We start from the raw sequence: 25283 nt of genomic DNA on the forward strand, positions 1-25283 counted from the left end.
TCTTAAGTAAAGGCTTCTCTAGATATTTTGAAGTGATTTACTCAAAAGGAAAATACAGACCAGTGCACCAAAAGCAAGAGAAGCCCAAGTTTGTTATTCAGCTTCCTGATGAACAAACCATGCCAAGATACACTGGTCTTTGCAGTAGTCTCCTCTATGGCGGGTCCTCTTTCAGAACTATTTCCTTCTTGCAGAGACCTCCCCCTGGTTTTCTTGCACTTGTAATGACATTTCCTTGAGATGGATTTCAGATACAAAAAGAGCTTCTCATGGCTATGCATCTCTTCTTCCTTCCCTTATTTGCTAATACTCTGCTATGAGTCAAACAACATCAAAAGATTTGCCTATACAGAAGGGTTTTACTATTTAAGTGACCACAATTTTACATCTAGTTACACTGGCATCAGTTTTCTCTGGACTCTCTTAGCTTTAACAATTTCCAAGGCACCACAAACTAAATTAGGCTTGTCTGTGTCTATGACTGACCAAGAAGGAAATCATGCCAATGTAACTATGGCACTTTAAATAAGCTTTACTTCACCTCTAGATACGTTACTTATTTAGAACTTTCCCGTAAGTGCAAGTTTGAAGTAGCTGTGATTACCTAAGTCCACTATTTAACATGAATCACCTTCTCACCCTGATATAAGCATATTCTATAGTAACAGTCCACAATTCCCAACAGCCTGTCTTTTTTGTTTGTTTTGTTTTCCAGACTATTCCATATAGACCCTTCCAAATCAAAAAAAAAAAAAAAAAAAAAAAAAAAAAAAAAAAAAAAACCAAACAAACCGCCTTCTAAAACAAATTTACATCTCAGGAATTAAACCTATTACTCCTGAACTGGCACGACTACTATTCATAAAACCCAGCTGAAGACCAAGTCTTCCCATTAAAGGTATATCTTAATCTCTCTAAGCGAAGAAGAAAGTAATTTTGCTTGCCACATTAGGAATAAGAAAAGGTCCAAGTCACTGACGAGACTGACTTGGCGCCAGGAACTGGGTCTTAGTTCTTTTGCTAGTCTCATAGCTGCATGTCCTCAGCGGAGAACGCAGGGTGAACATAATTAAGGATTAGAAACTGATGGAAGTGCACATCCCTCAACAGAGGTGGTTCTTTGCTTTCTCAAGTGATTGAGTGAAAATGTCACTTATACAGAGCTGCTATCGGCTATTCTCTTGTGCATCTACTGAATTCTTGTTGGTAGCCAGTAGAAATTGTTAATCCTTCTCAGCTTTGTTTGCAGACTAATTACAAAAGCACAATGAGTCTGTTTCTAACTGATAACTAAGGTGCAAATGGAGAAAGAAAAATATTTTTAAAATATAGAAATGTAAATCTTATTCTGACCCTCTAAGGACATCAGGCATGCAGATACTGAATGTTATCTGCTCAACAGAAAAACTAATCAATAGCCCATTTCCAACAGGAGTACTAGGGAGCAAAGGGTATTTTAAAAAGTCTGAATAATCATAGCTATTTTGCAAATCTAAGCAAACAAAACAAAAAATCAATAAATCTCCCTCTGGTTCTAGGCCTAGATGCCAGCCAGCCTAAAAAGAAATCAACAGTGGTATTAAATCATCTTTTTAAACTTTTTAAACTGACTGTTAGGTCAAAAATGACAACTGCTTTAGATTAAATGTAGCTATTCTCTTTACATCTGTGTTTGTCAAGAGTTTCTGAAGATTTCCCACCCTTAAGCAGAGAGACTGAGGTCTGAAGTTCAGGAAAATCAAGAAAAAAAAAAAAAATCAGCGTTTCCTCCGTAAGAGATCTTCAGTGAAACCCTAAAAAGAAACACCAATCATACACAGAGCTGGTAAAATATTCAGGCTATAAGGAACGAGAATAAGATCAAGGAATTCCAGCAGATTTGCTTCAATCCTGTAAATCCTACTTAGAAGGGTAGAACACAGCTAGTCAGCTTTCGCATAATTCTTTCCCCACTATGCAGTCACGTACAGGTCTCCGCAGCAATTTTCTTAACCAGTGGGCTCAGCACCAGGAGCAACAGAACCCAGTTTTCTTTTATGCTCCAGCAACAATATTATGGAGTGGTACAAGCCCTGAACTCAGAGTAGATGTTGTCACGTACTGCAGTTACACATAGTAACTATCAATGGAATGACCCTAAATGTAAGCATGTCATTAAACATGTTTATACACCCAATATAAGCTTAACATGAGATGTGGAGAAACTGCAACTCAAATTACAAATGACAATCAGTAACGTGAGTCTTTTTGGTTACTCCATGGGATTCTCAGCCAAAAGAGCTGCTTGAGTACTTTTTAAAGAAACTATAAAACCTGCATGTTTCAGATAAATGCATCTGAAAAGCATTCCCTTTCCTCCCTTCTTCCTCCAAATATACACATTCCTTTACTGACTGGAAAACCTTAGCATGGTAGTTTTAAGCTTACAGTAGGCATATAAAGAGCCAGGGAAAATAAAAACTGAACTTGAGAAGCTCACTGTGAAGCGGTAAAAAACAAGACTTAGTGAGAATCTCAATTAGTGAGAACTAAGCAAAATTTCAGAAGTAAAAATACAACAAAAAAGTATTACATTTGCTGTTACACATTGTTACATAATGATGTGGCTCTTGACAGACACTACATTTGGTACATTTAGCATAGTTGCTAACTTAAGAGGTGCAAAACTATACTTTATATTGTATTTTAATACAAAGAAAAACCATCACCAATACAAGTGAATTTAGAATTAATTTGTTCCTCATTACCACCTTAGCTTGTCTCCTGCAGAAAAAAGAATTAGCAGGTAGCTCTCCTTCTCAGAGAGCATCTTATGGACTGAAAATTCAATGTCATATAACAGAAGCATTTTCCCAAACTCAGGTGTGAATGTAATGTTCTTAGTGACCCCCGAGTCCTCCGAAGGCTCCATCTATGCCATGATAGCAACAGCACAGTAAATTACTCTCTGGGATAACCCACTAATGAACATTTAAGTAACACTCAATGGCAGCTGCTTCAGTAACTTGAAAGCATACACTTGAGCAAGATTTATGTGATGAAGAGGTGTAGACCTGGGGCTCCACAGAAGTCATCTTCAAGCCAACTACACATTCATAAAGCCTGCAGGTATCACATTCCCCATTTGACTGTTACTTTTTCTTTATGCTCCAAAGAATTCATAACATAAATGGTTATATTGCTAGTTCTCTGAGGAACTGCATTTTTTTTTTAGTATCAATTGGGTACTGGTCCTTAAACTAGGACCTGTTTGCAGTTTTGTGTTACTCTAATGAAAAATAACAAAACTAACAGTTAATTATACAATTTCAGTATCAGTACATGCTTGAACTTTCCACCTTTTAGCCATGCTGCCCCTCAAATAAACAATGGGGCATTTTGCTGTAGACTATTATTCACCCACACCGACCAACAGTCTTGTATTATTTTATTACAGTACAGACAACATTATCAATCTGACATGACACTGTACCTGCAGATCAGAGGGTCTAAATCACAAGTGTCTATATTAAAGATATATTTCATCCTTACCAATATATTGTGTATTAGCAAGGTATTTTGCTGAAGATTTCTTTCTTGTTCTGCAGCCTTCTTGTAAATCAGCAGGAATTAAAAAAATTTCAAGAGGAACCAAACTGTGTATAAATACCAGTACGAATATGAGTCATGGTGTTACTATCCATTTTAAGTTGGCCAAATCTCTGGGCCTGAATACTTACTGATAGCAGCTCCTAAGTTAGGCAAAAAACTTATATACAAAGAGAGGTCACCCTTTAACTTCAAAAATATGTTTACACACATTCCTAGAAGATTTTATTTCGCAGTGAGTACCTGACTCCACACTGCTGCTGGCTGGACAACTCACTGCAGAAATCCTTAAGACTGTGAGACCCAAGAACTTCATGCCAACAAACTCAGCCAATGGTCAAGAAGGCTGTTCTTCCACCCTGGAAACAAAGATGCTGTCGAGATCCACACAGCAGTGCTGACATATCACTTGATTTCAAACACTCACAGAACTGTATTTTTAACTTTTTTTCCAAAGACCCCAACTTTAATTGCTTGTCTGCAGTCCCTTTAACAAAGCACATTATGCATAACGTGTGATATTAGGAAACCTCCTCAGGAGTTTGTTCACTTTGCTTGAAGTTAAGTTTCTCTGGGGTGACAGTGTCTCCTCATCCTCGTTCTCCCTGCGCTCCTTCTGAAACAGGAAAAGAAAGCCCAGAATATTATCTCTGTTTATTTTCCACCTTAACACTCACTCTCATAGAGTGCTAATAATTGTATTGGAATGTTTATTTCAGAAGAACACTATTTCTTTAAGGAAAACTCATAATAACATTTGGCTAAATAATCACAAGGCTTTTAAAACCCAAATAGTCTTCTTTAAATTGTGAAATTAATGAATAACTAACATTTTGTGAAGATTATATCTTTCCATATTCTTAATTAACAATATTATAAGCTTATACTAGCAATACAAACATGTTTTACCTTTTACTTTCCAGTTTTCAATTTGTTTTTATTGTAATCTACCAAATAATTGGAGGACAATTTTTCATTTATGATGTCAAACTGCAGCACTAAAAAGCTATTTATTAAATGATGATCCTATTACTAAAAACATAAAAACTTGAAATCAGTTTAAGGACAAGTTTTGTACCTGTATCAACCTTTAGACTTTGCTTTAACAGTGTTGAAATTTTAGAGATTAAAAATTGGAGCATATTAAGAGAAATTAAGAGAGTTGGCCAACAGCAACTGAACTCTACTTCAAGAATTTGACAACACAGAAAGGACTGGATGTGACTATTGTTTTATCCCTAGTTATAACATACAAAACATCTAGTCCCCTCCCATGCTCCTTTATTTTAAGGAAATTCCAAATTCAAAAAGGAAGAGCTGTGTTCCTGATGTACATCATCCTGCATCTCTCCTACAGTTCAGCTGGCTTTAGCTCAAATCAAATTGTTCATGGAACACTTATTGTTGGTACACAAATATGACTGAGGGCTTCTCTTCCTTTCCTACCACTAGCCCTAAAGAACACCAAATTGGCTTTAATTACTTCTGCCCTTGCCACGCAGTCATAGAACATCTGGATCTCCTTGGCGCAAGCTGTATCATTGAAGTCATTCTGCTTCCAGCAGGCCATCATTACTGACATCTCTGTAATGCAAGTTGCATCTAGAAGGGAAAAATAAAACAATGAAAGCTTAGGTATGCAAGATTTGATTCTAACATCCTCCACAGTACATAAATCTTCAAAGAGAAGTTTAAAATGAGGTAGAGGAAGATGAGAAAAAACAAAAGTGAAGTAAACAGCAGCATCTCATCGTTGCTTCCATTAGAGAAGAAGCTCCTAGCACAAGGATTAGCACAGTCAGAGCCATCTGGTTGTTACATTTTGATAAAGCATTTATGTTAACAATTCAAAGCGCTTTATATGTAGGACTTGCACGTGGAATATTGTAAAATACAGACTGAGGATTGGAGTATGGGAAAATACTCTTTTCTAAACACCTCGTGCACTAATTCCATGGCACAAACCAGACCCCCTTGCCTGCTGAAATGCTCCTGGTCTTTTGTCCAACTTCCCAAGGGGATGCTAAACAGCTACTACAGATGTTTTGTTTTGCGTTTTTCCTCTGCATTTCCTTAACGTTCAGCAAACAGAGTTACACCACAGCTTTCCAGCTGCAACATTTAGAAACCTTACAGAAACGCCCCTCAGAGCACAGGGCGCCCCCCAGCAGGGACCTGAGCACGCCCTGACACCACACGACCCTTCCCCTTCCCGGGCTGGGGCAGCGGGGCCAGCTGCCAGGGACGAGGCTCGGGGACGCCGCGTTTACCGGCCCCGCCGCCGGGAACTCACCGCCCGCCGTCTCCCTGCGGTTCGCCACCTTGTCGGCCAGCACCAGCGGCCGGGTGGGGCGGACGAGCGGGGGCCGCTTCTTCTGCCGCCACTGCCCGCTGACCCAGCGGCCCACCCAGGCCGGGTACGCGGGCGCCGCCATCTTGTGTGCGAGGGGCCGCCCCCGTGAGGCGGCGCGCGGGCGGGCGGGCGGCGCAAGCCGGGCCCCTCACGGCGCCCTGAGGCAGGGCGAGTGAAGCCGCCTGGGGCGTGAGCGGGCTTCTCCGTCCCAAAGTCCGTGAAAAAGTCAGCACCTCTTCGCAGCTTCTGTGCTACACGCTAAGAGCTCTCCCAGTTCACACCTCCAACCCTTTTCTGCTGCAAACCCTCTGGGAATCATTTTTTGTGTTATTTTTAAAATTGTATTTTCTTAAGAGTCCAATTTTAAAAATATGAGAACGCATTTCCAAGTAAACAAAAGTGATTTTGCTTTGTCCTCTTCAGAACCAGACTGGCATTTCTTCAGATCCAAATTCAAACACTGACTGGAAGTTCTGAAGCATTTTGGTAGGGAATATTTATATTTCTCTGCTTCCATTTTTTAAATTTTTTTTCCTAATAGTACAGGAAATGAGCTATATTTCTAGCTTGGCTACCAGTGGAAAAGAAAAACAAACTGACACGTTCAACATAGAGGGCTTGCATCCTGCAACTCTAAATGTTAGAAGTCTTTCAAGCTCCACACAGAGAAGTCACTTCAGTGTTCAACATTCCCATTCTTGTGAGGTTGAGCTGCTCGTATTTTGCCTCTTCTATTTACACCCCCTGATAAACACTTTTCTCTGCTGCATTTGACTGCTGTAATTACTAACATGCCTTGCACAAGAACAAAAGGGAAGCAGCAAATGTTAGGACGTAAAAGAAGTTGAGCTGCATTCACTGTAAATCAACCTCCCTTTTTCCAAATTACATTAGCTAATGGTGGCAGCACCTTCAGGTACATTCACCTTCAAAAGCTGATCTCTCTTTTAAACAATTTCAAGAAAAATAGGGGGGAAGCTGGGAAAGAGAAAGGCAAGCTACACAAGGAGAATTTTAATAGCTTCCTGCCACTTACTGCTCTCTGCATTATAAACTTTTTTCTTTTTTTGGCATTCAGCCTGGGAGTGGAGCATCAGCCTAAGAAATTCCCAAGACGCCAAAAAATGTATGCAATTGTCTGCACACCCCACACTGATGCGTCTGAAGCATGGCACAAACCTTGGTTTCAAAGGGAGAATGTAGAACTACAAAAGAGGCTTGATACCCAATAGCCAACTCTCCCTATAGCCTGTATTTTTTACAACTGTTATCACAGAGTCACAAATGGATGGAGCAGAAGTCCTGACTTTTCAGGAGAAGTCAGAAAAACAGTTCTCTCAACAAACTGAACAGTGAACCCCACCGAAGTTTCATTGTGCATCCTGAGCATACACCTATAAAGAACATGTGAAATTCTAACTTTGTTTGCAGTTTTTCTTTACTTGAATGAGTATTATTAAAAGGTGAATCCTAGGCTGTGTTCCAGCTGAATTCAGTGTCAAAACCAAAATGAACCAGAGATGAAACTATTAGCACTAGATCTGAAAAGAAAACCTACAACACAACTGGAATAAGGGGCAGTTATGATGCTGCAATAAATGCATGCTAACAATGCAGTCCTAAAATACATTCAAGATACCATAACCACATCTTTCTGAACTGTTTGGATCCATCTTTCTTTGGGTAAATTTCTTGGGTAAATTCACCCGTTTACTCTTCCCATACAACCTCATAAAACCCTTGCCTATCACTATTTATTCTCAGTTATCTCACCCTGACCTCCTTAACCTCAATGTGAGCTGCCCTAGGGCATCTCAGTTTAATTGGAGGTGCCTTAACTTTTAACTAGCCCCACTAAGAGGTGCCTCACTTTAACTAACAGTAAAACTAACCAGTTTGCTAAGATTCCAGTCAGTTCAGACTTAGTCCTGTCTGCTGAACTATTGTATTTGGATGTTACTAGCACTTAAGGCATTCATTAGCACAATGACAGAGGCAATGTCTTTCCTCATGTCACTCTCCCCACACTCCAGTGCTAGCCTACCTTATCCTGAGCTATCTCAATCAGATCAGCCTCCCTGAACTACTTTGCTCACCTGATTAGATCTGAGCTGCCATCCCTAATCCCTGACTCCCAGACCTATTTTATTCCAGTCTGCGCTACTACAAGTTACCTGATGTCTCCTTATTTGCTCAGAGATGTCTTTAAGTGTCATGGTCTGTTTTGATCCATTCCAAGATCCCCCAAGCCATCTCTAGCTGAGCCACTTCAGTATTAGATTGGTCTTTTCTGCAGGAAAGAGCGTATATAACAATAGAAATTAAGATGCCAGTCATGTCAGGGTTCTGGAACAAATCCTGCAGTTCCATTCCTCTCCACCCTTCCTAATCTTTTTGCAGGGCCATGTATCTCTCGCTGCCAGCTCTGAGACACTGAATCATAAGAGAAGAGCACTTTGTTAAAGCTTGACATAGGCTTTGGCTCAGCTGGTCATATCACTAAAAGGATTTTGTCTCTGATTAATTTCAACTTGTCAGTAGAGGTCTCTGAGCAGAACTAAGGAAGTGGCCGCCCTGTATGTTTCCGATTAAATACAACTTCTCAGAAGGTGCCTGGAGATCCATCAACAACCTTAATTAAATCCAACCAAATTGATGACAGCTAATCATTAAGGGAGTGGCACTCTTGGGACAATGGGTGAAGAGTGGATATGCAAGGATGGTATGGGGGACAGATGGCTGCTTGTCTAACACAGCAAAGCCTGTTTAAACAGTGATGTCCCCGATGGCAGTGTACCAATTCAATTTATTCTGCTCCTAGCCCTTAAGGAGTTATTTTTTCTTCCACCATCTACTGTTTCACAAGCCAGTTAAAATTACCTTCTGTCAAGGTATAACTGGAGAATTTTTGCTCTCATTCTCCAAGCAGCTACATTTTGGAGACCATTTCCAGGCAAAACAGTTCATTCTTTTTTCTCCCCAAATATATACTTCCATTGTTGCTTGGCTCTTAAATTGTTTCATTCTACTTACCATCAAAAATGACCCATAGAACAGTTCAGTTTGAAAATTACTACAGTAAAAGAAATAAAAGGCTTTTTTTTTTTTTTCTGAAATGGATTGCTGGATTTTTAACCTTCCATTGGACTTTTATTACTCCTCTCTCAAATTTCAAGATGCCATAAACTTATCCTACTTTTTCAAGTCAATTTTGAGACACAGCATCAATAGAATCTGCTGCTGTTTCATATAAGCAGTTACGAGGAGACAGCTATTTTTAGAACATTAATGCTAGCGAATAAAGCTGTCTTGGCGGCTTTGAAATCCTCCCTCTAGTCACACAGTAAACAGGCAAAATGCACGACAAGCAGTGAAGTGACTCACCCTGGCTGGTAGAGGCTTGCCAATGGGTTTACAAGGGTAATCTCTTTATCACCTTAGTATTTGATATCTTTGCTAAAATTCCTGATTAGTCTCAGTTGTGTTTTCATAAATATGGGCACCTGCACAGTAAGAACAGGATTAACATAGGGGGTTGTATACACCGCTCAGTCTGAGTATCATGTAATCCTCCCAGTAGTCACAACACAAGTGATGACATTCAACCATTATCAGGCTGGTTTGGATTTAAAGCAGTGAAACGAGAAATCCACAAATAGCAGTCAAGAACTTACATAATACCTTTCTCCAAAATATTAATAGTTGCAGCAGTGACCTTCCTCTTTACTGAATCCAGATATTTGCATTAGTAGAAAGATGACTAGGATCATAAACTGAATTCACTTTGGCTAAAGCTGGCAGTAGTCTTTGAATGTTACAGAACAATCCTTTCAAATGAATGATTATGTAAATCAATCTCAAATTCTTTATTCCTGAAATAATTCAGTCTTAAAGACACGCATTCTCACAAAGAACACTTTGACCAAAAAGAAAGAAGAAAATAAGAAAATAAAACCAGAAAAAAAAATATATCAAAATTAGAATCTAAGATTATCAAACAGTTACAAATATTGCACTTATAAGGGAGTATTTGTAGGGTAGTGGATATTCTTATTACAGTACTGATGTAAGCTACAAGCAAAGTGGACAGTAACAAAATGCATATGCCCTTCTAGGCTATGAAACCCAGCTTCTCCTTTTCTTCCTCCTCCAAAAAAAAAATGAGAGAGATGAAAGCAGAGTCCTGGTGGGAAGAACTACCATTATTCAACATTTTGTAGTCCTTGGTGTCCAGAGAAGCAAAGGTTGGGAAGGTCAGTCAGCAGCCCGGAAAAGAACTGCAGCCACAACTCTTCAGCCAGCTGGGAAGATTAGCGCTTATCCTGCCACAGAAGAGTTTCCCTGGCAGGTACAGAAGTTATTCATACTACAAACTGGAAGAAGCATTTTAACCTTAATACTTGTGCACCACTTACAAACCTTTATAAATCACAAACATTAATTGTGACATATAGGAGAAGATACAGGTAGTACGATCTATTATTTCAAGAAAAATTCTGTAGGTACAAGGGAAACAAAGTTTGGGTGAATGTCATTGCTGTAGATTGGTACCTGATATTCATTACCTTCTGCGAAGTTCACCAATTGTGAGACTGCAAAAACAGTTAAATCTATGAAGATGGTGACTAAGAAGAGAAAGCTGTTGAAGTTGGCTTGTGAGTGAATAACAACCTCTAAGTTGTATTCTGAAAGCTTTAGACAAAAAATAAGCAAACATTTGTGACAAAGTTACTTCATATCTGTGCAACTTTTATACCAGCATTAGCAAGGAATGTTGCAATTAGAAATACTCCTATTTGGCAACAGTCACAAAGCTCAAAGCAACAGCCTTCTGTAGTATAACACAGTGGAAAAAAGACTGTAGAACAAAGAAACAAGCTTGTTGGGCTGGGGGATACAATGTACTGAATACAGATAATAAACAGTGGTGAAGGAATACTGGTGGTGAGGGTTTTGAACTAATTCATGAAGAAGAGTCCCAAACAGTAGGTTTTTATCCAGGTTGCTAGCTACTCTTAAGTTTGTACATCGTATCTTCAACTTGACAATATGAAGATACTTGACCGTATCTTCAGTTGACAATAATATGCTCATTTTGCTGTGAAGGAAGGTAAAGTGAGGGTATAGGACCTGGTTAATCAAGAACTAAACAAGTGCTATGATACACAGATTGTTGCTATTGATACTTAATACTGTTACTCCTGCAAGGACGATACATTAAATTCATCATGTCTAATCCTGGTAAAAGCAGAAAAAATACTAAAAAAAAACCAGATGGGACTTGGTTGTTCACCCCCCACTTCCAGATATTCTGCTTAAATTATAGGATAAAATAGCAAAAAGCAGAATGTGCTAGTACCTGGATTTTTTATTGTTATGTTTAGTACAAAAAGCAAGATCAGAATTTCTCCTCCTGCCTATCCCAACAAAACTTGGATAAGAAAGGGTTTTGAGATATAGGTAATTAAAAAGACAGTCAAAGGGACATGAATGATTTTCTATACAAATATGTGAAACAAAGAGAATCTGAAGTAACTCAAGACAAATTCAAACGATTTATTTAAATCTCACTAAGCTGTTCAGTAGAAGTTCCTATTCAGAACTAATGCAGACTTAATTTGTTTTATCTTAATTTACTTCTCAAGCACTGTGACCACTTTAATCCTGAATACACCTATCTATAATCTTAATCTGATTTGAGTAATCTACTTTAAAAATTAATTCAGATACATTCACTTAAGCATTCCTATACCCTGAATACCTGAAAAAAGGAATATAAACTGGTGAAGGCATTTTGGCTGAAGAGACATTTCTTACTATTATTATTACAGAAGGGAGATTTTAAAAAAGCAAATTTCTCCTTATTTTATACAAAAAAAAAAAAACAGGTGCATATTTTATACTAAAGTCGTGCACTTTCCACATCTGCATGAACGCAGCAACAGTTGTAGATCTGCTCTGTCCCAATGCCCATATTTTAACACTGCAACACTGTGGTATCATCTGAGAAGCACACACTGGGATGTATATCGTTACCTATGCTAGTATTGTATCTATACCTAGAATATTATGAATTTGAGAAAAAAAATAGATTAAGTGATCCATACAAAGATAATGGCTTAATTAGGGACAGAATGTGAATGCAGCCTGGTTCTCTACTTTTACTAATAGGCTTCAGGCTTGCCCTAGCAATGCACGAACTACCTTATAAAAGTCAGCTAACATCATGGATTCTACACTTTCATTACCAAAAATTTATCTTAGGCATGGATAAACTCTAGCTATTTAGTCAGTAGTTACTTCTGAACAGGGGGGGAGAAATGGGGAAAAAAAACAAAACTATTGTATCATTACAAACATTGCTGCAGTGTGACCTGTGATTTGAAATCCCTCACACTAAGGCAACTCATCTTCCTCCAGTGCAAAATCAATTTTTTCAGAAAGGTACCAGCATACCAGGGAACAGGGGATTTTATTTATTTTTGTAAGAGATACAGGCTATGCAGTAAAGAACATTTATGTGTCATCACTTACTTTTAGGAATTCCAGTCACAGACCAGGATCATAATGATTTAAGATTAGGTATAGATACAAAAACAATCTCACTGCTCTTGATTCTGATCATCCACCTCAGCACAGAAAGACTGCATGGTTTGTATCCAGACTGTAGAGACTATTGGAAAGGCACCATCATTAAAAAGTATTTGTCTTTGCAGAAAGCTGCAGACACAAAAACAAAAACAAACAAACAAACAAACAAAAAAAAAATCAAAGTCCCCTGAACTGCTGGCATTAAGAAGAGAACAAGAAGTCAAGATTATAGCTGGGATTTCAGATTTTATGGACACTTAAAAGAACCAAAGCATACTAATTCTACTGTGGTTCTGCACAATACCTTTCAAATACTTGGTTGAAAGTTGTGAGTTAAATAATTTAGTCTCTCATCCCATTTGTGTCACCTGGAAAGTTAGCAAAATAGGAAAATTAGCAAAATTAGCAGAAAGAAAATGACCTGCCTATAGGTATCCAGTTATCCTGAAAAAGCAGGAACATTTGAGGCACATTTACTTGGAGAGAAAAGTCTTTATTGCTGCAATTTCGTAAGGCACAGCTGCTCTCCAAGGACATCAGTCTTTTATAATTCCTTTAATAGAAAAAGGTATTTGTTAATAGCAGGTAATAGTAAACTTTTATTGAGGAGAGTAAGTGGTGAAATATTTATTAAAAAAAAACAAACAATGACGATTTTGGATATAAAAAAGCCCCTGAAATAAGTTAGGGTACTTGAGCAGTCTGAAAACATGTTCCTCTGTAGTCACAGAAGCCACAGAGAAACTATACCAAATGCAAAATGAGAGTAAACTCTTCTTCTGTGTCTTATGTAGACACCTGTACTTCAAGAGCACCTTCACACCACAGAGCTGAAATTCAAATAAAAGCAGTTGCTCACATCTCCAGAGATGAAATCCAACGACAACAGAGAACTACTCACTTCATGCACCAGAAAAACAGTGTCTGCAGGAGGCTTTTCTCCTACTTCAAGGCAAACATTTGGAGTGAAGTAAGAATTCTCAGTCTCAACTTTCAATGCAATTTTCAGATCAAGCTCTTAGAAAGATGGGTCAGTGCTGCCTGGTCCTCTTGAGAAAAATCTCATGCATATAATCCCAAAATCTTCCCTGATGCGACTCATTCCGATGAATCATAGCAGTAAGGGCCTCACCCTGATCCAGGCTTTGCCAATAATCCTGCAGCCACATCTCTTTCCAACTGAAACACAAAAAGAGACATCACCATAAACCATTAAAAAAACAAAAGGGTCTGCAGCTGTAATAGCAGTAAAACTTTTTTTTTTTTTGTTCTTTCACCTAGGAGGAAAACAGGCCCAAGGAAGGTCATGACAAAATATGTTGTTTATGTGCCATTGCGCTCCAACTCATTTAAAGGAGCTTGCCATGAGAATTCACTATGGAAAACAAAGTTAATATTAGCTTCAGAGTATTTTAGAAATACCAGCATATAACCGTAGAGTTAGCCAAAGCAACTAAACTATTCATTGTTGAGAATACAACCTTCTATTAAAATAAAATCTTACTGAGTCCTCACATGATTTTAAGAGTAGCTTTCCATGGCCAGTATGCATATTATAGCAGTTAGACTAGGAATCAATCTTTTCAGACAAACCATTTAACAACTACAGAATTACAGCTAGTCATTACAAGCTCAGGTAATGCATGACAGAGAGAAAAATCTCCATATCCCTCAACCAACTTTCTTCTTTATCTCCAGACCATGTGGCTAAGTACATCATTTCTTTTTCAATGCACATATTCTTGAACTTTTCATTGCACAGACAATGTCACATTTCCTGTCCCATTCATGATCTGGTGGACTACTACTCTCATTTGTATTATATTGAGGTATAACAATAATTTAGCTAATAATTAATATCCTTCCTTCTTATGATTAACTGATTATCTTTTCTCTGTTACAGCTGCTACCCAGCCATATCAAACCATCACACATTCCAGCAAGAAGGATCAAAGGTTATGTTCTTTTTAATTTGCCCATGAGAGTTGCCCAATACTTGTTAATTTATCTATAGAACTTTTGCTTCTCCTCCTAGTCACAGAAAAAAGTACAGTGCCTTCCACATTCACTCTAGACGCCATATATTAAAGCAAGCATGACTGCACTGCCCAGAAGCAGATCTCACACGTTATTCTGGGAATAGCAAAAGAAATGCAGAACGCACATCAGTGGGACTTTCATTGTGAAGCAGCACACAACATGTATGCCATGGGAATTAGTTTTTGGGAATCAACAGTGTCATCTACAGTGGGATGTTTCTGCAGAGTACACCAACAAAGACCTCAAAATAAAGCTTTTAACATCGATTACCATGTGAAGGATCACAGACTGCGACTTACTTCCGCATACAAAAATGTCTGCCTACAGGTTCGTTTGTAAAATTAATCACTTGGACATACCATGAGATCACACTACTTAACAACTAAATTCATTAACCTCTGTTCAAGGATTGCCAATATGAGTTATATGTTTTTTAGAGCACACATTAGGAAAGCAAGTATACTAGCATATGTCCTAGACACAAGGATAAGAGGCAGCAGGTAACAGAAAAAAGAAAATGTTCCGCAGCTGAATTCTATGGCAACAACACTGAAAGAAATTCCAATATCCAAGTGAACACTTTGTCAAAAACATTAAATGAACACTTGACATTTTTCTTTTCACACTGCTGTTATTGTTTTTTAAGAAACAAATTTTACCCTGATTCTGTAGCTTGAAAAAAAAAAAGGTATACCAGGATGAACAGGACTGCACAAATATTCTGAAATTATCAACTACATCCACTGAAACACTATGACCATGAGCTAAGGATCTATCTTTAATACTGGTTGTTTTTTAAATTCTATTGCAAGGGACACCTTACACTGGCAAAAGTGATACCCTTCTAAGCTCTTTTTCTCTCATCCTAAATAAACTGTGACATCAACATAAAATAGAACTAGCAAAATTATGATGGTTTCAAAGTATTTCTTTATCAAAGGCACACTGGCTTCTCTTTTCTTGAGAGGATAAAAAAAGAACGTGATACTGCAGATTAAAACTGTTTAGGTAACTAGAAAGGTGCTGTCACTTAGTCTTCTTAAATTCATCTTTGCAAATTCTCCACCTTTGGAAAATGAATCCATATCATGGAAACAAACAAAACATTTCTCTTCACAAAGATGATGAGAAAACATTATCCAGTCCAAGAATAATTACAGGTTCCAGTTCCTACTAAACAGATTTTCCAATCACAAGGAACACTGGACCTCGCTATTTTTTTGTACAAAGCAGCCAAGAATTCAATAGATCATAGCTAACAACCTGTATCCTAAAACATACAAATGGTTATTCCACAACTTTTTTTACATTTATTTTGGTGTGAAGCCCAGAAATCCAAACACAAGTGAGGCTGAAAGCATAAGGATCTAGGGAACACATCTCCACACTCGGAGCTAAGGACAGCAAGGTGAAGATAATAATTTGCTCTGGCTACATACGCTCAAGAGAGAGATTCTGTTAGTTCAGCACATTTGTCAACACTAGAAACAAATTACATCTGTAAAATAAGAGTTAAAGCACATACAGATGTGCAGGGTAATCATATTGTAATTAGGTACTAGTTCTAAAAATATAGAGACTTTAATTGCCTGTTTTTTTCTGTTCCAGAAGCCTCCAGAGCCCAAAGTCACCCTGTATGTTTATAGTCAGACTTTATATATTGGTTATGAGACAGAAACCACCGTACTTCGCTGGAGATCGTCTTAATCGTACCTCCGAATGTACATAAACATTTACTTTTTTGGAGACATCTTATGTCTACAAACAATGGGAAAACAACATACTATGGTTCAGCGAGACACAGAAACCTCCATGGCGTGCAGCTGTAGCTTCAGTTACGGACCAACTGTACAGAACTCCTTGCTGATAACGACTACACAGAACGATGGAGCATCTTAATTTGTAAGTCACATAGACACCCATTCTGTCTTCTAAGGTATTTCTCTACTGCCATCTGCTGCTCAAGTAGAAGAAAATTTATGAAGAAGTAGAGAATACTCACTTTTATAGAGCAGGACACTGCACAGCACATTATAAGGGAAAAGCACATTTTGCTATCAAGACTGAGAAAGGTATTGCTATATAAAAGCTCCAATAAATAAATCAGCCAACAGAAAACAAAAGATTACAAAGATATTTATCAGATGATCATAGAATTTTCAGGCCCTTTTTACCTACAAGTATAATTATCATATTGAGTAATTGATAAGTTATTTGTATTGTGAAAAATGCTTTTGGATCTAGACATGTTATGGTAGTAATATGAACTATGAAAATCAAGTGCACTGTACTGGAAAACACTTGTCCTCCAAACAAACAAAAAGAAAAGGAAAGGAAAGGCAAAGGCAGACAAAGGATAACCAAATCGCACAAGGTCACAGAGCATTTGAACATATTACTAAGGGTCTCTCACATTCATCATTAAGCCACTAACCAACGTTACTGTTCAAGTCTCTTTTTCAGTTTCAGTGTCACACAACATGAGAACAACCATGCCACTCACAAGGCATAATATGAATTGTAACTGGAGATGTATTAAGAGATTCTTCAAGTGCCAAGCATAATTGAAAATTACAGCTTCTATTATTTAAAGCTTTTTTCTTCAAAACGCATAGTACTGGTACATTACCTGTCTCCTCCAGAGAGGTCTTCAACATTTCCAAACCCAGGGGTTGGCATAGGGCATCCCATGTGCTGGAAATGAGCTACGCGAGGTCTAGGAGCTGGAACCTTCCCACGAGACTTTTTGTGTTCCTGCTCCTCTTTGATCCGGGCGTTCTCCCTGTCACAGACGAAACACTCGAAGCCATTCAGGTAGTTGGGCAAAGTCATGTCATTCACACCCCACTCCCGCCTCTCCAAGGTCTCTAACAAGAACTGGTTTTTGATTCCCCCGGGGTTTTTATACTCTAGATACTTCATGTATTCCTCTCCGTTCTCATCCAGGAAATGAAGATACTTAGCCAGCTCTTGAGGGCTTTCAAAGTCATCTATAAGAATGATGGAGAGGTTGTTTGGCATCCAGTCCCGTACAGCTGGGGAGCCTCGGTATACTGGGACAGCGCCCAAATGCATTGGACGCCACAGCTTTTCTGTCATGTAGTCATTACATATGGCATTCTCCAAGGCCAGGTGAAACTTGTACCTGGCAATAAAAGCCATAAATTCGGAATCTTCTGTAGTGGCTGTAGAAGTGTCTTTCAGTCGCTCACTGGGAAGCTCACGGTTATGCAGGCACTTCCCGTAAGAGTCAACCTAAAATAACAAGTCATCTTTACAAAAGGATTTTTTGCCCAGAGATTGTAGTCCTTATAAAATTCCTAATTTCGATCAGTTCCTAGCTACTTAGTTTAGCCTCACTTTCACTCCAACTTCTTTCCATTTTGAGTACTCTAGAGTCACAACTGTCCTTTAACAGCTTTAGAAGAAAATGAACGCTCAGCTTCAAAAGTAGCACAAACTACACTACAAATAAGGCAGGGGGAAATGCAGGAAAAAAAAAAAAAAAGAAAAAAAAAAAGAAAAATTGTACTTATTAGAGGATAGATCAGAAACTGAGTGATAAGGAAAGACATCCACCTTTCTCCATATTAATTTAAAAGTCATCTTTCTACTTAACAGAAATCCAGGACTTTTCCAGACAGTGAATTCACACAGCTCCCTCAAATCCCAGAAAGTTGGCCAAAATATTTTCAATTTGTTAGACTGAAAAAATCTGATGGAGGGAGGTAGAAGAATAGCGTCTAAAAATGAAAGACAGGATGCTTGATCTGGAGTCTGCTTTATACTTTGACAATACAATTATATTTTTAAATGGTTTTGTCTTTACTTCATTACTGAGCAAATGATGGTAAGAAATTAATCACTACCTTTGGAAACAGCAGAAACGGCTAGGGAAAGGATGTTTCAGATAAGGAGTAAAACCAGATGCTTTTTCCCTCATCTATTATCCTTCAGAATTGTTAAGAAAAAAGCATTAGACTGTTTTTCTACTCGAAAGAAACTGCATTGTTTCAGTTCATGAAGCTACTCTCCATCAGCTGTGCCACAGCAGTGCAAATCACCACAGAATAACATGGTTCTACCAATGCAGATGTGGAGCAGACTCTCAAAACACAGCAAATTTCTCATTACACGCTGATATTGTTAAATGGAAGCAAGGCTTGTAAACGGACAGCCTTCCTTTACACTAACTTCAAGCTCCTGGGATCTCAGGAACTTCTAGCAAGACTGATCTCATTCAGGCTTAGTACAACTTGCGAGTGATGCCAAGTCTGGCCAGCTCCGTGACTAACAGCTACCATCAGGCCTACCTACTGCCATGCGGTGCAGTCTAGACCATGCTTTTGGGAGGCAAACAACTAGTCTTTCTGTCCAGCTTGCGGTCGGCATGCTTCCCGTTACGACTCGCGTCTCGGCTAGAAACGAGGACAAACAAACCCCGTTAAAACGAGAACCTGCAGGCGGACGGGGGCGGCCAGGTGGTGCCACGGCCTCCCCGCACGGCACCCACCTGGATGTACTTCATGAGCTCCCGCACGTAGCGGTCCCTGTCCGAGGGCACGTCGCAGTGGGACTGCATGTACAGCACCGGCCCGTAGCCCCGCCGCCGCCACGCGTCCTTCTGGGCCAGGGCCAGCGGCGGGCCCCGCAGGTAGGCGATGCTGGGCAGCCACTGCAGGGTGAGCGGGTAGTCCGACTCCCTGCGGAAGGTGGCCGTGTAGTTGAAGAGGCGGATGCCGGGCGGGTGCGAGAGCAGGTAGTTGTTCATGGGGGACTCCTCGTGGAACAGCGCCCACGTCTGGTGGGGCAGGCGGGGCAGCGGCGCCTCGTAGGCCCTGAAGTCGGTGCCGTAGAAGATGAGCGCCTTGGTGCGGCGGTGCCGCGCCACCCGCCGGCTGCGCGTGGCCAGGCAGGAGCCCCGCGGGCAGTCGATGCGCTCCGTGTCCCCGGGGAAGTGCGGGAAGAGGCTGCCGCTCCACCACAGCACGATGGGCAGCGCCTTGTTGCCCCGCGTGTCGTTGTTGCCCGGCCCGCGGTACGACGCCGCGGCCGCCAAGACCGGGCCCGGGGGGCCGGCGGCCTGCGCCCAGCCCTCGGCCCCGCACGGCGCCTCGCCGCCCGCCTCCCCCTCCGCCGCCAGCACCCGCGGGACGCCCCACGCCAGCGCCAGCGCCAGCGCCAGCGCCAGCCAGAGGCAGCCGGGCCCCCGCCGCGCCCCGCAGCCCCGCATCGCCGCCTGCCCGGCCACGGCCGCCAGGAAACGGCCGCCGCGGCCCCGCCCGGAGCCGGCCTTCCGCCGGGAGCAGCGCGGGGAGCGGCCGCCAGGGGCGGCAGGAGCACGGCGGGGACCCGGGGAAGGAAGGGGCTGAGGGGGGGCCCGCCAGGAGAGCTCTGCCCCTCGCAGGGGGGTGATGGGGGCAGCGGAATGTAACGCCAGCCTGCTGAGGCTGCTGTGAAGCCTCCCTGCCCCTAACGCCCCTGCACCCCACAGCGGGCTGCCAGCGCACCCAGCGATAGCAAAAACCCCTCCGGCCCCAAGCAGGCACGCAGACACTGCAAAGTACAGCGAGTTTTACCTCCAGCTAGCAGCCACAACGGGCAAACAAAACATCGAGTAACAGAACGGGTGGCTGGGAGGAGCTACACCTCCGCGCAAAGGTCACTTAAGGTGCGCTTCTCTACCAACCTGGGATAACGCGATATTGAAATATTATGGAAATGGTGAATTGATATTTGATATTTGTATTAGGACTACATTATAAAAATCTAACAGAACAATTCTAGATTTGCTAGTAATATAAATGATATAGGCTTCAAATTCATTCCCTTAAGAGATAATTGCAAGTATTGGGGGATCAGATCAAGTTTGATGTAGGCAATAAAGGACACCTGTTAGTAGGGACACAAGCAGGGAAGCACTCTCTGTTTAAGGAACAGGCTAAAAATCCTGGAATATTCATGTTTTCTTCTGGGAAGGTTGGTCTTAACACTGCTCAGTCTTGATTCAGAAGCATTATGGTCAGTGCAGAAAGACTGCCCTGCGTGCCACCCCCGTCAGCTCCACCACTCGCTCAGTCCCAGCAGGTCCGGGGCTCAATCCCAGTAGACATTGGCTCAGCAAGGCAATCTCCATACACACTGTACTACCACAAAGGTTCCTGCAAGCACAATTTACTCCGAAATTAATGTACAAGATGCACAAGGCCCATCATTATTGCAATGTATCTGTCCAGTAGTGGATTCTGAACATAATGCACATTCTGTAGAAGAGACTAATCTGAAAAATATTCCATAGCAAACTAAGTAATTGGATGTTTCTACCAATGGCTGTCTTGTGATTTCATACACACTATTGCAAGGTTACCAATGAAGTGTACAGTATCAATGCTCTAGGCTACAGTCCAGTTGCACTGCCAGTTCAATCTGAACTTTATTTCTGCAATTAGTCAAAAAAAAAAGAAAACAAATCAAACCCCAAGAAACAGGAGAAAAAAGATAATCAGCTTCCCTGTTATCTTGACTCCGAAGCAGTAACTCTATTTCTCTGAAAAATGAAGACTGCAGAAGTCTTCAAGCTGGCATTGTCACAAGGTAACAGCAATACTTTTCCAATTAGAAAAAAAAAATGAAGTCTTTGCAAAATGAAAGTTCAGAAGGGGCAGAAAGTTAAAACTGTTTATCTAAGCAAAGTAATACTGAGATTAAACAGCACCTTTTGTCTGTTGGCTCTTGTTGAATTTCTTACCGCCATTCACTGTGAATAAGAAAAAAAAAAAAGACTGAACCTGGTCAGCAGAAGATTGGATTGTAAAGGACCGCTTAGCTAGACTTCAGCCCTTCCCCTTTCCTCCCTCCCGCAAAATACAGGGTTTGGAAAAATAAGCAGTGTTTATTTACTAACAATGACATAAAATACATCTTAATATATTTTTATTTCTTTACAAATTAAAAGATGCATTGGAAAAAACAAGTGAAGAAAACAAAAGGTTCATTTATGATCTCATTTCCACCCCCACACCCCCCAATATTAATACTAGAAATTAGTATTTGTGGAAGTCTGTGGTTGCTGAGCCTTATATTCCTGGGAAGTTGTTTTTTCCCCCCCTCTGGTTAAAAATCCTCTAGATTTTGGGCTGGAGGCAACACATGGAGTAAAAAGTCAGCCACATTCATACAAAAATGAGGAAGGTTCTGTCATTGTTAAAGTTCCTCCATTACAATTTTCATACTCCCCTTTCTCTGTAGTGATGGGAGGGAAGACAAACTAGCAGCATTAGAAGAAAAATGGATTTATATACATGCTACAGTATATGGAACTAAAACCACAATCAAATATTTTTCCGATCTAAACAAGGACTTTCTTTTGAGATGTCAAGCCCAGGTCTTATCTCCTTTAATCCACCCACGCTTTTTCCTCACACTTTTAGTACTATTGGTGGCTCAAACTCCTGGGTATTTTAGGAACACTTGTTAAGTGTTCAAGCTAAAATATAAAAGTCCCCTTTCAGAAGTGAATAATCAAAGCCCTTAGGATTCTGAATTTGATTTACACTTGCTCCCTTTTCATAGGAGTCTTCTCATTCACCCTTGCAGAATGGAGTGGCAGAGTGGCCAAAATGGATGGACTAATCTGAGGTATTTTAGTTTAACAAACAGGCTTATAAAAAGGTTTTGTGCAAGCTGATCACTAGGCTGAATGGGGGAGGGCATAAACATCCACTGATGAAACTCTTTGCTACGGCCCTGATCCTTTCCAGTAACTGAAATCAGGTACTTGCCATACCTAATACAGTACAGTCTAAATCTGTTTTTGTATCCCCTTCCTTCTAATACAGGGTCCAAAGCAGTCTCAAATTCGCATCAGTAAAACTCAAATTCCTGCTTGTTTGCTATGATTCAGAACAGTGTGGTTGAAAATGGCCACCTCCTTTTCATCCAGTTCCCACACATCACCTTGTTTAAAAGTATTTTCTGCTTAACCTTAAGAGGCTTTTGTTCCCACCACCATCTGGATAGACAGGTAAGCTCTGCAGAAGAAGAGAGGCCATGGAACATGGATCATGTAGGACATCATGGAGCTGTGCAATGAGAAGGAAAGGAGTCACCACTCACACCAACAGGGAGCTCTGACTCTACCCCTGTGCTGTTCAGAAGCTAGTTATTGTTGTTCCCTGAACTATTAATTCCTCCAGTACAGATCTGCACAGCAACTTATAGTACAGGGAAGATTGTGGAAAGAAATTTGCCCTCCTGCCTCCTGGCTTACCACTTATTTCTTTTTTCAAGGATTTCTGGTTCAGACAGCCACATGATACATTTGTGCTCTGCAATGTCACGTTTCCCTCTAAAAAGAGAAAGAGGCAAAATGTTTGGCTGCTTTAGCTACCATCACCTGACATGCCTCTTGTCCTCCCATCCTGCGCATCCTCTTCACACTTAGAGCATGCACACGCGCCCATACAAACACACAGCAACTACCAGAAATTTTGAAGGTATCGCTTTTTCACCCAATGTTGAATCATGTACAGTGAACTGAAAAAAAAACTACATTCATTACAACAGGATTAGCGAGCATGGGGGGGGTGAACTCCTGCCAAGCACAGGAAACAATTTAGATACAAGTAAAAGACCTGGTATCAAAGGCCTTTTTGTTTGTTTGTTTTTTTAGCCCTCACCAGGAAAAAAGAAATTATCTCTCATACGGGACTGGGAAAGGTTGAAAGGATTTCTGCTTATGCAATGTGTATTAAAAATTATGGAATTGTACAGATTTCTACGTTGTCCTTTTTGAGGGCGCTGGGCCTTCTGATCAGGTCATTAGTGGAGGCTGAAATGTCACTGCTGAGTTCCAGCACCACTCCCTCCTCTAGCTCAGTAGCTGCCGAATCTCCTTGTGCATGTGACACAGGAAGTCCACATATGAAGCTCCCCCAGTCAGGCTCTTATCCTCCACCAAAAAGTGTTTGAAGAGCATTTCCAGCTTATCTTCTTGCTTCACAATTATTAACTGCAAACAAAAGCAATAGTGGATAGTTAACAGAACTAATGTTCCACAGGAAAGAGAAAAAAGCTAAATAGCTCAAAAAATCCAACAAAGATAACTAGAACCACTGCATATATTGCTTATGTGCTTTCACTTCTCTAATTAAGTTGGATTAAGTCTCAGCCATACTTAGAAGGAAAATACCGCATGGTATGTGGTATGTTGTTTGTGCAGTAGTATGTTATGTACGAAATAATTCTAGTTTCAGAACTATGTTAAACACAAAACTCCAAAACTAATAGCTGAAGTTTTTTGAGATGCTTGAAAACTTATGTTTGAATCACAGTTTTAAGAGTAAATTCAGCATTAGCCTTTACATGAATAAGACTGGTATCACCTGCTCTAGTAAAAGTAAAAGGGAAGGGAACTTAGAGCTATGAATGAGGGGCAACATTTTTACCTTCATGTAGCGGGATCTTTGCACCTGAAGCATGTCAACAATAGATCGTACTTTCTTTGAAAAGGGATTTTCCAAAACAGGCAGGGTATTCTGAAATTAAAAACATTAAATTCCCATTAGACAAATAAATAGAGTGCAATTTTAAAAATCTCAGCAGTTTCACCATATTATGTAATGTTACAAATATATTTACCACCACTAGCATAACATTTATTTGACCTCAGCTAATTAAAATAAAGTAAAACATAGCATCAGAAATGAAGGTCAATTTTTAGTCCCATTTATGTATCACCTGTTCTCCTTACTGTCAGTGGAAGTGTGGCTTGTCAAATAAAGCCAGCCAAAACAACGTCAACATGCCCAGATGAGGGATGTCTCCATTAGTTTCACATATCTGCGCTTCTCATTGTTAGTAAGAAGTAAATATCTTTAAATCTTTTCCCAACTTTCTTTCTCATTGTTTTAACTATTGAGTGATTATCATAGACAGCATCTCCCACACTGTCACCCAGCTCACCAAAGTGCTGCTAATCTGACTGAAGGATGACACTCCAAAGAGGTTCTGGATCAGGCCTTGCTGCACATTCACTCCCACCCAAACGAAGATGTTCAGCCCATTCTCCAGCAGGTATATGTCACCCTTGGAGAGACGTTCCTCTGAGTTGCGGATTGCTGCTGGTAAGGAGTCACTGTCAACATCTGCTTTGGTCTGTTTTAGAGTGAATTAAAAAAAAGTCAAGGTTATAAAATAAAAACATATTAAGTTCTGAAAATTTCTGCCACTAAGACCCCAGTGGTTTACCGATTGCTAGGACTCATAATACTGCAATAGCTCAGACTTAAGCATTCATTTTCTTAGCTTAGCTTTCTTACTGAACACGACACAGAAGCAGATTAGAAACTCTTAGTTCGCAAAATAGAACAAAAGACTGTTGTGAAAGTATTCTGTAGTTCCAATATTGCTTTCTGGAGCAAAATTGGTACTTACTGTTATTCCAGCAACTATGTTACTGAAAAGTGAGAATAGTAGGTGGATTTTCCCTGCAACAACTATAATTACTACATAAAATTACAAGATGGCTTAGGATTTTTGAAAGACTACTAAAGAATCAGAAGATTGTTGTCATGTGCTCACAGCTCAGAGAAGATCTCAACAAATTCACAAGAGGCAGTAATGTACCTATCACTGAAAAGAATTAAATGACGTATCCCAACAGATGGCAGATCCCAAATACTTCTCAAATTACTTCCCACTGATAAAATAC

General features: G+C 40.2%; 3 protein-coding genes across 6 annotated transcripts in view; all 3 read right to left on the reverse strand.

Annotated features, from left to right (window-relative positions):
• Positions 1-3410: 3410 nt before the first annotated feature.
• Positions 3411-6053, reverse strand: CHCHD1 (coiled-coil-helix-coiled-coil-helix domain containing 1). Its single transcript, XM_084525655.1, has 3 exons — positions 5882-6053; positions 5072-5190; positions 3411-4204 (listed from the first exon to the last, which is right to left on the reverse strand). The coding sequence occupies exons 1-3, from the start codon at positions 6021-6023 to the stop codon at positions 4091-4093; spliced, it is 375 nt and encodes a 124-aa protein (XP_084381781.1). The 5' UTR covers positions 6024-6053; the 3' UTR covers positions 3411-4090.
• A 3730-nt stretch (positions 6054-9783) lies between these two features.
• On the reverse strand, positions 9784-19827 carry FUT11 (fucosyltransferase 11). 4 transcript variants are annotated; one of them, XM_084525658.1, is made up of 5 exons: positions 19086-19827; positions 17202-17827; positions 13434-13711; positions 12837-12900; positions 9784-12661 (listed from the first exon to the last, which is right to left on the reverse strand). In XM_084525658.1, exons 1-3 carry the CDS (start codon positions 19803-19805, stop codon positions 13564-13566), a joined length of 1494 nt encoding a protein of 497 aa, XP_084381784.1. In that variant the 5' UTR covers positions 19806-19827; the 3' UTR covers positions 9784-12661; positions 12837-12900; positions 13434-13563. The 4 variants fall into 4 exon arrangements, with proteins under 4 accessions (XP_084381784.1, XP_084381783.1, XP_084381785.1 ...); XM_084525657.1 differs by having other exon boundaries at positions 9784-10282; positions 12476-12661; positions 12837-13711; positions 19086-19826; XM_084525659.1 differs by lacking the exon at positions 12837-12900.
• Positions 19828-20730: 903 nt separating this feature from the next.
• Positions 20731-25283, reverse strand: part of SEC24C (SEC24 homolog C, COPII coat complex component) — a 34336-nt gene continuing 29783 nt past the window's right edge. The window contains 3 exon segments of the mRNA XM_084525662.1: positions 20731-23582; positions 24019-24108; positions 24536-24727. Of these exon segments, the coding sequence (XP_084381788.1) occupies positions 23442-23582; positions 24019-24108; positions 24536-24727 (423 nt within the window). The 3' untranslated portion in view covers positions 20731-23441.

This window comes from Aythya ferina (genome assembly GCF_964211825.1).
Source record: "Aythya ferina genome assembly, chromosome: 7".
Classification (NCBI taxonomy): domain Eukaryota; kingdom Metazoa; phylum Chordata; class Aves; order Anseriformes; family Anatidae; genus Aythya; species Aythya ferina.

Coding starts and splice junctions, on each gene's coding strand:
- CHCHD1 (XM_084525655.1), bottom strand. CDS start 6,023: ATGGCGGCGCCCGCGTACCCGGCCTGGGTGGGCCGCTGGGTCAGCGGG. Junction 5,191..5,881: donor CCGCAGGGAGACGGCGGGCG/GTGAGTTCCCGG, acceptor TTTCCCTTCTAG/ATGCAACTTGCATTACAGAG. Junction 4,205..5,071: donor ACTGCGTGGCAAGGGCAGAA/GTAATTAAAGCC, acceptor TTCCTGTTTCAG/AAGGAGCGCAGGGAGAACGA.
- FUT11 (XM_084525659.1), bottom strand. CDS start 19,805: ATGCGGGGCTGCGGGGCGCGGCGGGGGCCCGGCTGCCTCTGGCTGGCG. Junction 17,828..19,085: donor AGCTCATGAAGTACATCCAG/GTGGGTGCCGTG, acceptor TTGTTATTTTAG/GTTGACTCTTACGGGAAGTG. Junction 13,712..17,201: donor GACCTCTCTGGAGGAGACAG/GTAATGTACCAG, acceptor TTTGTGTTTCAG/TTGGAAAGAGATGTGGCTGC.